General features: G+C 55.9%; 1 protein-coding gene across 5 annotated transcripts; it reads left to right on the plus strand.

Moving 5' to 3' along the window:
• The first annotated feature begins 317 nt into the window (after positions 1-317).
• Positions 318-15900, plus strand: Tle2 (TLE family member 2, transcriptional corepressor). 5 transcript variants are annotated; one of them, XM_041668764.1, is made up of 21 exons: positions 318-438; positions 702-814; positions 933-1030; positions 1392-1455; positions 1756-1800; positions 3589-3651; positions 6018-6092; positions 6197-6380; positions 6557-6576; positions 7345-7452; positions 8386-8430; positions 8729-8878; positions 10923-11061; positions 11588-11748; positions 12503-12573; positions 12703-12952; positions 13090-13337; positions 13414-13561; positions 14101-14251; positions 14830-14906; positions 15685-15900. In XM_041668764.1, exons 2-21 carry the CDS (start codon positions 791-793, stop codon positions 15790-15792), a joined length of 2229 nt encoding a protein of 742 aa, XP_041524698.1. In that variant the 5' UTR covers positions 318-438; positions 702-790; the 3' UTR covers positions 15793-15900. The 5 variants fall into 5 exon arrangements, with proteins under 5 accessions (XP_041524698.1, XP_041524701.1, XP_041524699.1 ...); XM_041668767.1 differs by having other exon boundaries at positions 11588-11712; XM_041668765.1 differs by having other exon boundaries at positions 6200-6380.
• The last annotated feature ends 47 nt before the right edge of the window (positions 15901-15947 follow it).

A 15947-nucleotide genomic window follows, 5' to 3' on the forward strand; every position in this document is an offset into this window, starting at 1 on the left:
TGGCTGGGGAGCAAAGTCAGAATCTGCACTTTCTGGGATCCCTGTGTGTCTCTGCTGATCCTTTATGGGGCACTGTGTCACTGACTCAGAGAAGCCACTTGCAGCCCCCCAGGGCTCCCGGAGCGCGCAAGGAAAATTTTTTTTCTAACTTGTTTTTCTCCTTCATTCTTATTTTTTTCCTCTCGCGTGGGGGTGGGGTGGGAACACTAGGCTATAACTCAAGCCTCAGTTTCCCCAGCGGGTCTGGGAGCCAAGGAAGCAGACCGGTGCTACCTTAAGGCGGGTCCCGCCCGCGGCTCCCAGCCGAGTCCCGCGGAGGGAGGCGGCTCCGCAGCCACAGCGGCTGCTGGCCACCAGCGCCGACCCCGGGCGGCCACCGACCTGCGGCGTGGGCTGCAGCTGCCCTCGGGCTGGACGACCGGGGCGCGCTGGCGGGAGGTGGGGCGCAGCGCGGGGTCCGGATCCCCTGCCTCTGGCAGGCTCTCCCTGGCTGCTCTTTCTTTGCGTGAAAATCCCTCCCCCAGCTCCCGCTTCTCTCCCAGCTTCTCCAGCCTCAGTCCCGCCGCATTTCAGCTCTAGCTTAGCACCCCAAATACTGCCCCCCTGCTCCGCCCCGCACCCCACATTCTACCCTCAGCTCCACCTCGCATCCCAAATTCTACTCCCAACCTCAGCTTTGCACCCTAAATTTCTCTTCCCAGCTCCACCTCTGCACCCCAGCTTTCCTCTTGCCACATCCCCAAGCCTCCACGAAGCTGGGGGCCCCTTCTCCCACCCGTTCATCAGCAGGATGTACCCGCAGGGAAGGCACCCGGTGAGTACCAAGACCCTCATTTCGGGCTACAGGAGGGGAGAACGAGGAAGGGATCCCTGCCTCCTGGTTCCCCGGAACTCACCCCCCACCCCGTGTCCTTACTCTCTGTCCCCCTCAGACTCCATTGCAGTCCGGCCAGCCTTTTAAGTTCTCAGTCCTGGAAATCTGTGACCGAATCAAAGAGGAATTCCAGTTTCTCCAAGCTCAATATCACAGGTGAGGGGGCGCAGACAGCTCTGGGCACTGGGAGCCCCCCACCCCCTGGCAGCGGGGGGTGGAGAGGACGACGGCTTATGAGGGGGCGTGGTCTGTAGGGCAAGGGGCGGGGCTCACTGGGTCTACAGGAGGGCTTCCTGGTGGAAGTGGTGCTCCCAAGGTGCGGTGTGTGGGTTCTGGGAAAGCCTTCCCTGAGGAAGGGTTTGATCTCATCCAGGAGGGTAGGTCTGGACCGGGGCAGTTTCTAAAGACGTGGCGGGAGGGGGGCGAGGGGCAGGCAGCCCCTACCTGTCACTGTGAAAACTGACCCACATGGGGTGTGGCGAGGCAATCCCCCTTTTTTGTCCAATCTTCCTGCCAGCCTCAAGCTGGAGTGTGAAAAGCTGGCCAGCGAGAAGACAGAGATGCAAAGGCATTACGTGATGGTAGGGGTCCCCACCCTTGCTGCACCCACCCTCGTGTTCTCCCTAAAGAAGGCAGCCTGGGGTCTGGGGTATCAGGCGCTATTTCTATGGGTACCTTCCATCCCCTCTCTTGGGGACTGCCTGCTTGTCTCTTCTGTCTGAGCCCAATTGTGACCTGCCTTCTGGGTTCCCTGTCTGGGTCCCCATGAGGTTCAGGGTTTCCATGTTCTGCCCTGATACTCCCACCCCCGAGGCTGGGTTAAGACTGTGTCCCCCGGGTGGGGCCGATTGTCCACACTGGCCATGCTGTCTTCTTTGCAGTACTACGAGATGTCCTACGGCCTCAACATTGAGATGCATAAACAGGTGACCATTCAGGGGACAGGGGTCTGTGGGAAGGGGCAGAGCACTTCTGTGGGGCAGAGGTCATCTTTGAACATCTCTGGAGGCCTCAGAGGGCTGTCCCAAGGCCAGGGGAAGAGATCTTAATCTTGTAACAAAAAGTATTCTCAGCATCTAGAGACAGTGGCTTGAGCAGGAACAGCAGAGGAATGGAGTGTCCCCATGGAGGAGGGCCTGGGCTGTAGGCCAAGGAAGTCTTGGAGGCAACTTTCCTTCCAGCAGGGACTCCACTGCAGAGCCAAATTTCTGCAATTGCATGATAGACCCCCAGGAGCATGTGGTGGACCCTGGGAACCTGTGGTGGACCCTGGAAACCTGTGGTGGACCCTGGGAACCTGTGGTGGACCCTGGGAACCTGTGATGGATCCCAGGAGCCTGTGATGGACCCTGGGAATCTGTGATGGATCCTAGGAGCCTGTGAGCCTGTGATGAACCTTGTGAGCCTGTGATGGATCCCTGGAGTCTGTTGGTGTTCTGTTTGTGACCCTAATGAGAGTGGCCTGGAGGGCTGGAATGGCTGTTTCTCTAGGTGCTCAGCCTGCTGCTGGGCTCAGCCTGGTCTTGTGCTTCAGAGACAGACCAAAGGGCTTTGTGTCTGTCTCTGAAGAGATGGACTCCTAGGCTGTGAGGTCCTGAGACTCTTCCTATCTAGGATTCTGAATGTGGGTCTAGGTTCTGAGATGGCCCTCAGGGTTCTGAGGTAGAGTTCAAAGTTCTGAGCTAACTCTGAAGATTCTGTGCTAGCCCTGAAGATTCTGAGCTAGCCCTGAAGGTTCTGAGCTAGCCCTGAAGGTTCTGAGCTAGCCCTGAAGGTTCTGAGCTAGCCCTGAAGGTTCTGAGCTAGCCCTGAAGGTTCTGAGCTAGCCCTGAAGGTTCTGAGCTAACCCTGAAGGTTCTAGCTAGCCATGAAGGTTCTGAGCTAGGCTTGAAGGTTCTGAGCTAGCCCTGAAGGTTCTAGCTAGCCCTGAAGGTTCTGAGATAGCCCTGAAGGTTCTGAGCTAGCCCTGAAGGTTCTAGCTAGCCATGAAGGTTCTGAGCTAGCCCTGAAGGTTCTGAGCTAGCCCTGAAGGTTCTGGACTAGCCCTGAAGGTTCTCAGGGCTCAGAGTGCTGAGGCAGGGCTCCAGGTTGTAAGATTTGACCCCATGAGTTCCTCAGGCTCTAGCGAGTGGTGTTGGGGTTTTAGGATGGGATTTTCATTGTGGAAATTAATCCCAGAGGTGGATAGCCAATGCTGGTTCCCCAGATTGGCCAGTGGTCTTGAGGGTTCTGAGGGCTCAGAGACCTCCAGATGAATGGAGTCATAGCCTCTTGACCTAAGATTCCACTGCAGAGCCCCACACTGGGCTCCCTGCAGTTAGACGTGGAGTGGACTAGGAGTGGGAAGGTTTGGAGGGCAGATCTGCGTATGTTACTGGTTTCTTCTGTTGGTCTAGTGCTGGTCACCTGGTCCCTGGTGGGGGATCAGAGGCAACCATAGAACACCCCAAAGACTTGAGGAGAGCTGGAACATGCCAGCTGGTCACCCCACCCTTCACACAGCTTCTCTGTGTCGTCGGGATACCCTAGCTCAGATAGTCACCACAGTGCCTGGGAACCTATCCATCTAAGTTCCATATCTCCAAGCGCTTCACGAGGATGGAGGAAGGGGGAGCAGAAGGCCATGACTCCCCTGTCAGACAGCTTCCCAAATGCTCAGGACCATGGGTGGTGGAGATGGTCGTCCCCTCCAATCCCATTCATCTTGTCACTAGGCTGAGATCGTGAAGCGGCTCAGTGCAATCTGTGCCCAGATGGTCCCGTTCCTCACACAGGAGGTGAGTGAGCCTGTGCAGAGGGTGGGGAAGGGACAGGGTGGGTGTGCCTGGCCCTGGAGAAATGGAGGCCACACGTATGAAGGTGTGGACCAGGGACTTCCTGCTCCTTACGTTTCTGCATGCGTATGCATGGGGTCAGTCTTGGTGTCCTTCCCAAGGCGCCATTCACCTTCATTTGCTTTTATTACAATTTTATATATTTAGTTAATTTTATATGTCTGGGCATCATGTGTATGCAGTACTGCAGAGTCCCCTGGAGATGAAGTCACAGAAGGTTGTGAACGGCCAATGGGTGCTGGGAACTGAACCCCGGTCCTCTGCAGGAGCAGCTCGTGCTGTTAACCACTGGGCCAACCCGATACTTATTTTTGGAAAGGGATGCATGGGCCATGACACACATGTGGAAGTCAGAGGCCAGCTTGCGGGAGTGGGTCCTCTCCTTACACCTTGGGGTTTTCAAGGATTGAACTAAGGTCTTAGGGCTTGGCCCCAGTCATCTTCACGTGATGAACCCCCCCCCCCAACAGACAGGGACTCTGACTGGCCTGGAAATCTGCTGAGTAGGGGTTGCTGTTGAGTCAGTGAGCCCCAGGGTCTTCCTGTCTCCACTGTGCTGGAATTACAGGCACACACTACATGCCTGGATTTTCACAGGGTTCTTGGAGAATTGAACTCAGGCCCTCTTGGTTGCTTGACAAGCCCTTTACTGACCGAGCCATTTTTCTAACCCTGGCTCTCTTCTCTGGATGGTTAGCTAGGGGTGCACCTGTACCTCACTACTCACAGACCTGCACTGTGTGACCTTTGGCAGGATATGTGCCTCTCTGTGCTTACCTCCTGAGGAAGGATGCTAAAAAGAAATCCCACACTAGCTCAGAATTGAGTTTAATAAAGGGTTATTTATTTAGGGGTGGACTCACAGATCACAGTCCTCTGCACAAATGGGGAAACAGGAGCCAGAAGAGAGAGGGAGTGTGTGCTTGACATCGGCATTTATAGTATAAGTGTCCACGCCCATGTTACATGGCCAGGTAACTTAAAGGCTACCGGCTGAAGGGCTTCCTGCAGCAGCCTCCTGCTTAGGGTATCCTGAGGGTTAGGTGAGCAATCATGGGGCTAATTGTACAGACGATGCTTGGTGAGATGAACCACACACAGGATACACCGCAGGTTCCCACTCTCAAGTTAGTAGATCCAGGGCCAGGGAGTGGGGCCTGGGGAGAGACCTGGGACACCACTTCAAACTGGGGAGTTGGCAAGTTCCGGAGACAAATGGCTGGAAGGCCACACAGAAGCGAGAATGAGCTTCATGCCGCTGAGCCGTGCACTTGGAAGGGTTCAGAGTAGTAAATTTTGTTAGGTGTTTTTAGTACAGTGATGTTGAAAACAGAGTCAGGGCGGACGTGTGTGAACAGCTCATGGAACTATCAGAAAGCTCTGTGTCCTGTGTGAGCAATTCCTCACTTCCGCTGACCACAGGGCCTTTGCTACTTCTGTCTGGAGATGTTCCTCCAGAGACATGAGAACAGGTGAACACCCGGGGTACCCCATGCAACATCTCCCTTTCCTCTGTGGGACCTGCTGCCCCTTTCCTGAGGGTGGGTGACGATCTCCTCACAGTAAGGCCGGGGGCTGGGTTCCACCCCGTGTTCCTTGTGGGGTCGCCAACCATGAGTGCTCAAATTTATTGAATTCCTCCATATTTAATGCTGCAGTGTTGGGGATGAACATGCTGGGCGGGGCTGCTGCTGAAATTCAGGACCAGCCTGAGCTGCCCATTCTGGGGTGGGTGCTTGGCAGCAGGTGTTGTGTGCATGGGTGCTTATTCGTACAGTTCTCTACCGTTAGGGTACTGGTCCAGTCCGCCAGGCCCAACTCTGAACATCAGCTAAGGTGCATTCCTGGTTTTTTTTGTTTTGTAACGCAAAGGAAGGAAGCCAGGATGACTCCCACCATCTCAGCACTTAGGAGGTCGAGGCAGGAGGATTGCTGGGAGTTTGAGACCTGACTAAATTTGTCATGAGACTGAAAATAGCCAGAGAAGGGGCCAGGAAGGCGGCTCGGCGAGTAAAGAGCTCGCCGCACAAGCGTGGAAACCTGAGTTCAAATCCCCAACACCAGGCACGGCAGCCAGTGCCAGGTATGGAGGGGACCCTGGGCTGTGAGATGGAAGACAGCCAATACCCGCCTCTTCCCCTCATGTGCAGAGAGACAGACAGAGACAAAGAGACACAGGCTGAGACATACACAGAGAGACAGACAGAGACAAAGATAGAAGCATAGAGCGACAGACAGAGAGACACAGAGAGAGAGACAGCCTGGGCCAAGGCCCACGGCAGCCCGCTCAGCATCCCCTCAACCCGCAGCACCAGCAGCAGGTTCTCCAGGCTGTGGATCGAGCCAAGCAGGTGACCGTGGGGGAACTGAACAGCCTCCTGGGGGTGAGTCTCCCAAGCCCACCGCCTCAGGGACACCCCGTCATTCCCCCTCCGCACACCCCTGTCCCCACACCCTGCCCCCCCCTGGCCATCCTCTCCCCCTTCAGCAGCAGAATCAGCTTCAGCCGCTGTCCCACGCCGCCCCTGCACCTCTCACCCCACGCCCAGCTGGCTTGGTGGGCACCGGGGCTTCAGGGCTGCTGGCCCTGTCCGGGGCGCTGGCTGCGCAGGCCCAGCTGGCAGCTGCAGCCAAGGAAGAACGCGTGGGTGTGGACGCCGAGGGGTCCAGAGGTGAGTGGGGGTGGCCCTGGCTGATACTGGCAGGGACCGTGACGGGGAGGGTAACCGATAGTAGGGGTTGCAGCCATGGGGTTCTCCTGGAAGGGTTCTGAGCTGGGACGGAACTGTTCCATGTACCACCGGGTCCAATCCCTAATTCTGTGTGTTTTCTCTCGGCTTCCATCCAGTGGACAGAGCGGCAAGCGGGGTGAGTTCACCTGGGCTGGCGGTGGCGGCTGTGTGGGGGGGGGGTACGGGGTGTTGGGGCGGCGGGAGCCCAGGGTCTCACTGTATGCTTCCAGCTGACCTCGAGCTCACAGAGATCCTCCTGCCTCTGACTCTTGGTTTCTGGAGATAGAATTGTACACCACCAAGCCAGCTCTGGTTTATTTAATTTGAGGCATGGTCTTGCTTTATAGCTTACACTGCTCTGAACTCATGACAATCCCTGCCTCAGTCTCTCAAGTTCTGCTGTAATGGGTGTGCCTCAGAAAAACGGGCTGGGGTCCCTTGCTTGGCACAGGGTTTGTGGGAAGGTTTGCATCCCCCATTCTCAAGGGGTTAGCTATGAGTGTTTGGTGGGTTATAAGTCCCACTGTAATGCGTTTTCGTGGGACTCAGTTTCCCCATCTGTACAGATCCAGAGAATTTAGCACTGATGCTGAGGTAGGGTAGAGTCCACACCTAGAATCCCCCAGTGAGGGGCTGGGGGCGTGGTCAGGGTGGAGCCCCGCCTAGAATCCCCAGTGAGGGCCTGGGGGCGTGGTCAGGTGTGGAGCCCCGCCTAGAATCCCCCAATGAGGGGCTGAGGCGTGGTCAGGGTGGAGCTCCGCCTAGAATTCTCAGGGGTTAGGGGCGTGGTCAGGGTGAAGCCCCGCCTACAATTCCCCAGTGAGGGGCACTCAGTACTGGCTGGACAAGAATGTAGTCTGAGAACCATCTCAAGCCGCCTTTACCTCTTCCTGTCTCCCTGCAGAGTGCTTCCCCTTCACCCCCTGAGAGTCTGGTGGAAGAGGAGAATTCTAGCGGAGGTGGCAATGGGAAGCAGCAGAGAGCTGAAGATAAGGATCTGTCAGGGCCTTATGTGAGTTCTAGAGAGATAAGCAGAAACTGGAGTGAAAAGAGATGGACCCAGACTTGCCCCTGAGCAGAGCCTTTTTGGAACCGTGTCCATGATGCTCACTCTACAGCCTTCTGTAGCCTCCCATTGCTTGCGGAGCACCTGCCAATCAAAAGACACTGTCCTATCAGGCTTCACTGCTAAGTGCCTGTAGCCAATGAGACAAGCAGCTGTTTTGATATATTTCCGCCATGAGCTGAACTGCGGGTATTGCTCAGAGGTAGAGCACCTGCCTAGAATCCCCCAGTGAGGGGCTGGGGCGTGGTCAGGGTGGAGCACCGCCTAGAATCCCCAGTGAGGGGCTGGGGGCGTGGTCAAGAGTGGAGCACCGCCTAGAATCCTCTGTGAGGGGCTGGGGGCGTGGTCAAGAGTGGAGCCCCGCCTAGGATCCCCCTGTGAGGAAATGGGGGCGTGGTCAAGAGTGGAGCACCGCCTAGAATGTGAGGCGCTGGGGGAGTGATTTAGGGACAGAGGGCTTCTAGGACACCCTAGGCATCACCATCAGCAGCTCAGGGGCTAGTGAGCTTGGGAGGGAAGCCAGAGACAGTGGTTCTGTAGAATTCGGTTCAGATTGCACCCTTGGCTCCTCCCTGTGTATCCAAATGTGATCTGTCCTGCTCTCTGGGTCAGGAAAGGCTTTTTCAGCATCTGGGAATGAAGTTGGAGCTTGGTGTCCCTCCAGAGGGCTGTGGGAGCCGGAGAGGTTATAGTGCAGAGGTACCAAGGTCAAAGGGTCTCCCTGGGCAAGCATGGTCAAGGCTCCCTGAAGGCAGCAAGACTAGGCGTAGGGGAGGTGGTGGGTCAGAGAGGTGGACAGACAAACCTACCTGAGAGGCGTGGTGTGGAGGCAGGGGCATGACGGCCTGTGTGTCCCCTGTTGTGTCCCCCCCCCCCCAGGAAAGTGATGAAGACAAGAGTGACTATAACTTGGTGGTGGATGAGGTGAGATCTTGGGGCTGGGCAAGGAAGGTGGACGGGGACGGGAGGGAGGGAATTCCTGTCTGTCTCTGGCGAGGTCAGACAGGGGACACATGGGCAGACGGTTTGGAGGTCTCGAAAACCTGTTACAGCGCAGGTGGGGACCCTGAGGCCCACAGTGGAGGTGTGCCATTCATTTCCTGATTTCAGGCTCCCCAGAAGTGAGGCCCAGCCCTTCTTGCTGCTGTGGAGGGCGGGGCTGCATGGCTGCTGTGTGTCTTTTCCTCTTTACCCATTCCCCTCTCAATGTTCTTGAATTCAGGACCAACCCTCAGAGCCACCCAGCCCTGCAACCACCCCCTGTGGAAAGGCGCCCGTCTGCATCCCTGCCCGCAGGGACCTCGCGGACAGCCCAGCCTCCTTGGCCTCCAGTTTGGGCTCACCACTCCCCAGAAGCAAAGACGTAGCCCTGGTATGGAAGGGGGTGTGCGTGAAACTCCTTTTCGTCATCCCAGGGTGGCCTGGAAACAGACAGATCAGCCAGGCTAGGGCAGTTGAGATTTTCTCATTTGTTTTTTGTTTGCTTCTTTCTTTCTTTATTTTTGTTTGTTTGGTTTTGATGGTTGGTTTTTTGTTTTGTTTTGTTTCTGAGACATTATTTCTTGGCTCACCAACTCTTTTTTTTTTAAACATTTTTATGGTTTATTTAACTTTATTTTATGTGCATTGGTGTGAAGTGTCAGATCCCCTGGAACTGATCTTCAGACAGTTGTGAGCTGCCATGTGGGTGCTGGGAATTGAACCCAGGTCCTCTGGAAGAGCAGTCTGTGCTCTTAACCACTGAGCCATCTCTCCAGCCCCCACCAACTCTTTTTTTAAAATATTTATTTATTTATTATGTATACAATATTCTGTCTGTGTCTATGCCTGCAGGCCAGAAGAGGGCACCAGACCCCATTACAGATGGTTGTGAGCCACCCACGTGGTTGCTGGGAATTGAACTCAGGACCTTTGGTAGAGCAGGCGGTGCTCTTAACCTCTGAGCCATCTCTCCAGCCCCCACTAACTCTTCATATAGTCTAGGATGGCATTGAACTCATGATCCTCCTGCCTCTACCTCTTCAGTACTGGGGGGACAGATGACTCACCACACCTGACCTTTTTCCTTGATTCTTTGGGTTCCCCACAGAAGATTCTGCTGAGTCTCAGGAAACATTTTAAAAGCAACTTGATAACCAAACTGGGCAAAGAAATAGGACCTAGTCGGGTCACTCACTTCCTGCAATGGTGGGAATTACTCCCCACTCCCCCACTCCTCACTCTCCCGCCACAGCACTGGGTCCTGGCAGAGACCTCCCCTCCCCCACCCCAGATGTCAGATGTCCCTGAAAGTCCGGGGTCCCTCCCGGGTCTTCCCCAAACCCTCTGCCCTCCACTTCATCCAGGGTAAGAGAAGATCTGTTTCTAGCCCCCCCCCCGAAGGTTGCCATGGCAACCAGCAGTCATTGTGGGCTCCAGTGTTATCTAATCCCCTCCCCACCTAGGGAGACCTTGGCAGTAGGGGCAGGTCTAGCTGGAGACACCCCAAGGGTGCCCCACAGTCTTCCAGGTCACCAGAGGATCCAGAGTCCAAAGGCATTTTCCTCTGTAGGATGTCAGCTCATGGCTAGCTTCAGCTCCCGAACCCTGTCTGGCAAAACATGCCTATAGAAAGCAGAGGCCTGGCTCTCAGGACACCAGCGGCTGAGGACCTCTGGAGCCAAAGGGACCACTGTCGTAGGAGCCTGTCAGTTTCTTTGTTTATTGAGACATGATCTCACTATGTACTCCAGGCTGGCCTGGGGATCCCCTGCCTCTGCTCTGGAGTGCCGGGATTAAAGGTGTACACCATTGCACCTTGCTCAGCCTCTAAATTAGAACCTTTTTCTTTTTCTTTTTTGATTTCCTCAAGCCAGGTTTTCTCTGTGTAGCCCTGGCTGTCCTGGAACTCACTCTGTAGACCAGGCTGGCCTTGAACTCACAGAGATCCACCTGCCTCTCTCTCCCAAGTGCTGGGGTTAATGGCGTGCACCACCACTGCCCAGTGAACATTAAAAGAAAGACCCATGTCTGTGTGTGTGCCATATTGCACACATGAAGGTCAGAGGTCAACTCTGGGGAGTCAGTTCTTTCCCACTACGTGGGTTTTAGGGGTTGAACACAGATTGTCAGGCTTGGCCACAGCCATCTTTACCTGCTGAGACATCTTGCCAGCTCAGTGGCCTCCGACTTTGTCTCTGTCTCTGGATGGCACATTGCTGTACCAAAGAGTTCCCGCCTCTTTGCATGCACTCTCTTCTGTGGACCCAGTTTATACCCACACTCCCGAGGTTGTGTTTGCACCGTGGACCTAGGTCTTCCCGGCTTTTGGCTCTGTGCCCACCGAGTGCCTGAGAGACCAGTCGGCTGCCACATGCTCCCCTACGTCGACCCTAGAGTGGCCCTTGCAGTGACTAGTGCCCCTTTGTTCTCCACAGAATGATCTCTCCACAGGCACTCCTGCCTCTAGGTCGTGTGGACCCTCTCCACCCCAGGATGCGTCCACCCCGGGACCCAGCTCTGCCGGTCACCTCTGCCAGCTGGTGGCTCAACCAGCACCAGCCACAGACAGCATTGGTAAGTCCCCTCCTGCCTGGCGTACCTTTGATCCAGAGGGACTCCCCAAAGTAGAAAGGATGAGAGAGTTGGCAGTGGTGGCGCAAGCCTTTAATCTCAGCACTCAGGAGGCAGAAGCATGTGGATCTCTGTGAGTTCAAGGCCAGTCTGGTCTACATAGTAAGACCCTGTCTGAAAAAAGAAAAAGAAAAAGTGAAGGAAGGGTGAGAGACTGATGGATCGGACCCCAGATTTACCCCCAGCCAGGTGCCGCCTCTCCCTGGGCCTCAGTCTTCTTGTTTTGGCCACGTCTCAGCCTAGGAAACTGAAGTTCAGGGAAACAAAGTGACCCCCAGCTTATTGATTGTGAGAGAAGCCTGGGCCTTCACTGGCTGCGTGACCTCAGGCTAGTTGCGTGACCTTTCTGAGCCTACCGTCCTCCTCTTACCGAGTCTGGGTGTTTGGAGGATGTGGGAGTTCGTCAGCTGAAAGACAGGAAAAATGGGACTTGGGTGTCTGAATATGTATCCTGGCCCTTCTCACTCAGCCCTGAGGAGTCCCCTGACCCTGTCCAGCCCCTTCACCTCGTCCTTCAGCCTGGGCTCCCACAGCACCCTCAACGGGGACCTCTCCATGCCCAGCTCCTACGTCAGCCTCCACCTGTCCCCCCAGGTCAGCAGCTCTGTCGTGTACGGACGCTCACCCCTGGTGAGTCCTCGGGTTACAGACTGCTAGGATGGTCAACAGATCTGGGGAGGCCTTTGCGGGGGTGTGTGGAGAAACCTACTTCATCCAAAGAACAGAATTAGTAAAAAGGAGGGACTAACACTGGGACTCAGGAAACTCTGGGCGCCGTTCCCAGGACGAATTAAACTGGACGTGTGGTGCCTGTCTGTCACCCTAGCCCGGGGAGCAGGAAGAAGAGGAGTTTGAGGCTAGCCCATACCATATGAGTCTCTGTCTCAAAACTGAATGGGGGTGGGAGTGTGGTGGCGGACGCCTTTAATTCCAGTACTGGGAAGGCAGAGGCAGACAGATCTCTGAGTTTGAGGCCAGCCTGGTCTACAGTCTACAGAGTGAGTTCCAGGCAGCCACAACTACAGAGAAACCCTTTCTTGAAAAAAGCAAAAACTAAAAACAAATAAAAAAAAAGAAAAGAAACAAAAAAAGAGAAAATAATAATAATAAAAAAAAAGAAATAAAGGAGAAACTGGAGGCTTGGTCCAGTATGTGTGTGGGAAGATGATCCGAACCTTACCCATGTTAGCATGTGCTGCTGTGGGCAAAATCAGAAGGAACGCGGCTGGGTTAAAAAGCCTGGTCCAGGAGGTTATTTTAAAAGTCCAGTAGCAAGCTTGCAAGTCTTTCTGCTTCCTGTCTGAGGCACAGACAGGCATGGGATGGGACCCGGGTGAGGGGTGCTGGACGCCCTGCCTTGGGTCACGTCTCTGGCCTCTGGCAGATGGCATTTGAGTCACACCCGCATCTCCGAGGCTCGTCCATCTCCTTGCCTGGCATCCCTGGGGCGAAGCCGTGAGTAGCATGTGGGCTGTGCTGTCACCAGGGTGTGTGTGAGGCACGGGTCCCCATCTTCCTGGGAACACCTGTGCTGGGGTGGGGTGGGCAGGGTGGACCGCCCACCCGCATCTGCGGCCTCTGCAGGGCCTACTCCTTCCACGTGTCTGCGGATGGCCAGATGCAGCCGGTGCCTTTTCCATCGGATGCTCTGGTGGGCACGGGCATCCCTCGCCATGCTCGGCAGCTTCACACACTGGCCCATGGTGAGGTAGTGTGTGCTGTCACGATCAGCGGCTCCACACAGCACGTGTACACGGGCGGCAAAGGTTGCGTGAAGGTGTGGGACGTGGGCCAGCCGGGCAGCAAGACACCCGTGGCTCAGCTGGATTGCCTGGTGAGGGCGGGGCTTGCGGAGCTGGGCGGGGTTTGCAGGACTAGGCGGGGCCTTAGGGATGGGCGTGGTCTATAGGGTAGGTCTGTGGATACTTGGGTGGCCCCAACTCTGCTCTGGCTTGCTTCTCACTGCGGCAGAACCGCGACAACTACATCCGCTCCTGCAAGCTGCTGCCAGATGGGCAAAGCCTGATAGTGGGCGGCGAAGCCAGCACCCTGTCCATCTGGGACCTGGCAGCACCCACACCACGAATTAAGGCGGAGCTGACCTCTTCCGCCCCTGCCTGCTATGCACTGGCTGTCAGCCCCGACGCCAAAGTCTGCTTCTCCTGCTGCAGCGATGGCAACATCGTGGTCTGGGACCTACAGAACCAGGCCATGGTCAGGTATGCAGGGCGGCCTGGGGTAGGGTGGGGGAGGCACAGGGGGATGTAGATGTGGATGCCTGCCCTCCACCCACAGGCAATTCCAGGGCCACACGGACGGGGCCAGCTGCATAGACATATCGGACTATGGGACCCGGCTGTGGACTGGGGGCCTGGATAATACAGTGCGCTGCTGGGACCTGCGGGAGGGCCGTCAGCTTCAGCAGCACGACTTCAGCTCCCAGGTGCACCTGCCATCCTGGCCTCCCCCACGGTGCCCTTCCCAGGCCCAGGCCAGGATAGGACTCTGTGGGTAAAGCGTTTGCCTAGTTAGTATGAGGGCTTGAGTTCAAATCCTTATAATGCACACAAAAAGCCGGGGTACCTGCCTGCAACCTGGGGCACATGGAGACAGAGGGATCCCCGGGACTGGCTGGAGGGTTAGATTAGTTGAATAGGTGAGCTCCCGGTTCAGTGAGGGACCCTGCCTCAAATACAAGGTGTCTGGTACATGTCTTTAATCCCAGCACTAGGAGACAGAGGCAGGTGGATGTCTGTGAGTTCAGCCTGGTCTACAGAGTGAATTCCAGGACGGCCAAAGCTGCATAGTGAGACCAGGTCTCAAAAATCCAAAATACCAAGGCACAGACTGACCCAGAATCCCACAGTTCAGCACGCCTGTGCCTCAGATTAGCGCTAAAATGTGACACCCATCGCCGGCTACATTTTTGTCCCCATGGGAGACGTGGGGCACCCCTAGTCTCAGTGCTGTCTCTTGCCCTAGATTTTCTCGCTGGGCCACTGTCCCAACCAGGACTGGCTGGCCGTGGGGATGGAGAGCAGCCATGTGGAGGTCCTGCACGTGCGCAAACCTGAGAAGTACCAGCTACGCCTGCATGAGAGCTGCGTGCTGTCGCTCAAGTTCGCTTCCTGTGGTACAGCCTGGGAGACCCCACGGGACAATAGAGGGAGCGTGGGCCACCCCAAATCGGCCCAAGTTAGAACGATTTACCCAGGCCTGTCCACCCAGCCACTTATTGAGGTCAAAGTCGGTTTAGGTAAATGCCCAGACACACACACACACACACACACACACACACACACACGTCACAAAAGGATGGACCAGATGAGGTGGCGCACGCCTTTAATCCCAGCACTCGGAGGCAGAGGCAGCCTGGGCTACAGAGCCAGTTCCAGGAGAGTCTGGGTAGCCAGTGTGGGGGTGGGAGGGGTGGAGTTTGACTGGCAGCTCTCTTTTTTTCTTTTGGTTTTTCGAGACAGAGTTTCTCTGTGGTTTTGGAGCCTGTCCTGGAACTAGCTCTTGTAGACCAGGCTGGTCTCGAACTCAGAGATCTGCCTGCCTCTGTCTCCCAAGTGCTGGGATTAAAGGCGTGCGCCACCACCGCCCGGCTCAGCTCTCTTTTCTTGTTGACACTGTGGAGTGGCTCAGGCACCGAGCCCTGCCCTGGGAGGTCCCCGTCTCTGTAACTACCGGTCTCTTTTCCCTCCCCAGGACGCTGGTTTGTTAGCACAGGCAAGGACAACTTGCTCAACGCCTGGAGGACACCCTATGGGGCCAGCATTTTCCAGGTACCCATACTCCCTAGCCGATGGCTGCCTCTACACTCTTGTGTCCCTGATGTTCCCTTTAAGGAGCCCCACACTGGGTTCTGTGCTGAGCAGAATGTCCCCGGGGCCCAGTCTGTGGCAAGTGTCAGAGCTGGGCTCGGTTCATGGCTGAGTGATATTCCTGAAGTGTGTGGAGGCTTTCCACCCCCGCCCCCCGCCCCCCCCCCCCCCCCCCCCGCAGCAGCGCAGCCTTCACTGTTGCCGTTTCATTACTTCATTAGATGAAGTGAGATTTGGAAAAGGGCCTCACGGTCCTGCTCAGTCACCTGAGGGTGGGATGGAGCCAGGGCTCCCTGTGTGTCAGCCCCAGGCTCCAACTGCACCTTCTACTAAATCTCTTGAAGCTCTTTCTGACATGGCAAAGATGTCTTCCAGATTTCCCATCCCCCCCAACCACCTCCAAAATCCTTAGTATTGTTCTCTTGAGTTAGTGCTGTTGGGACCCCTTCCTATCAATCCTTCACATGTTGGGGATACCACTGTACCCCTTGTACCCAGCACGTGGGTGGGACAGGGGCATGGCTGGTTTGAGGCCAGCCTAGCATGTAGGCTGAGACTAGGAGGAAGGGCAGGTAATGGGGTGGTAAGTGTGCTTCTGTGTCAGCCTTGAGTCGGTACCATAGCCGGTCAGGCTTGGCCACACCCACACCCATCAGCCTTGACTGTCCCCAAGCACCAGGCTTCCTGCTTGTGCACTTCGTGGTGGTCAGGCTGGCCTTCACCTCTTTCTCTGTCCCAGTCCAAAGAGTCTTCCTCCGTGTTGAGCTGCGACATCTCCAGGAATAATAAATACATTGTGACAGGCTCAGGGGACAAGAAGGCCACTGTGTACGAGGTGGTGTACTGAGCCCCATCTGTCTACACCTCCAGGTCACCTGCCCAAGGATGGCCACGCAGACAGCTCCCTCCCTCCTGGCTGGGTGGGGCTGGAGGCACTGGGGAAATATAACTATTTATCAACTCACTTTCCTTTTGTGTGTGTGTCAAGCGTGCGAGGCCAGG

The sequence above is a fragment of the Microtus oregoni genome, unplaced genomic scaffold (genome assembly GCF_018167655.1).
Source record: "Microtus oregoni isolate MIOR12 unplaced genomic scaffold, Mior012 000019F_ref0000042, whole genome shotgun sequence".
Taxonomy (NCBI): domain Eukaryota; kingdom Metazoa; phylum Chordata; class Mammalia; order Rodentia; family Cricetidae; genus Microtus; species Microtus oregoni.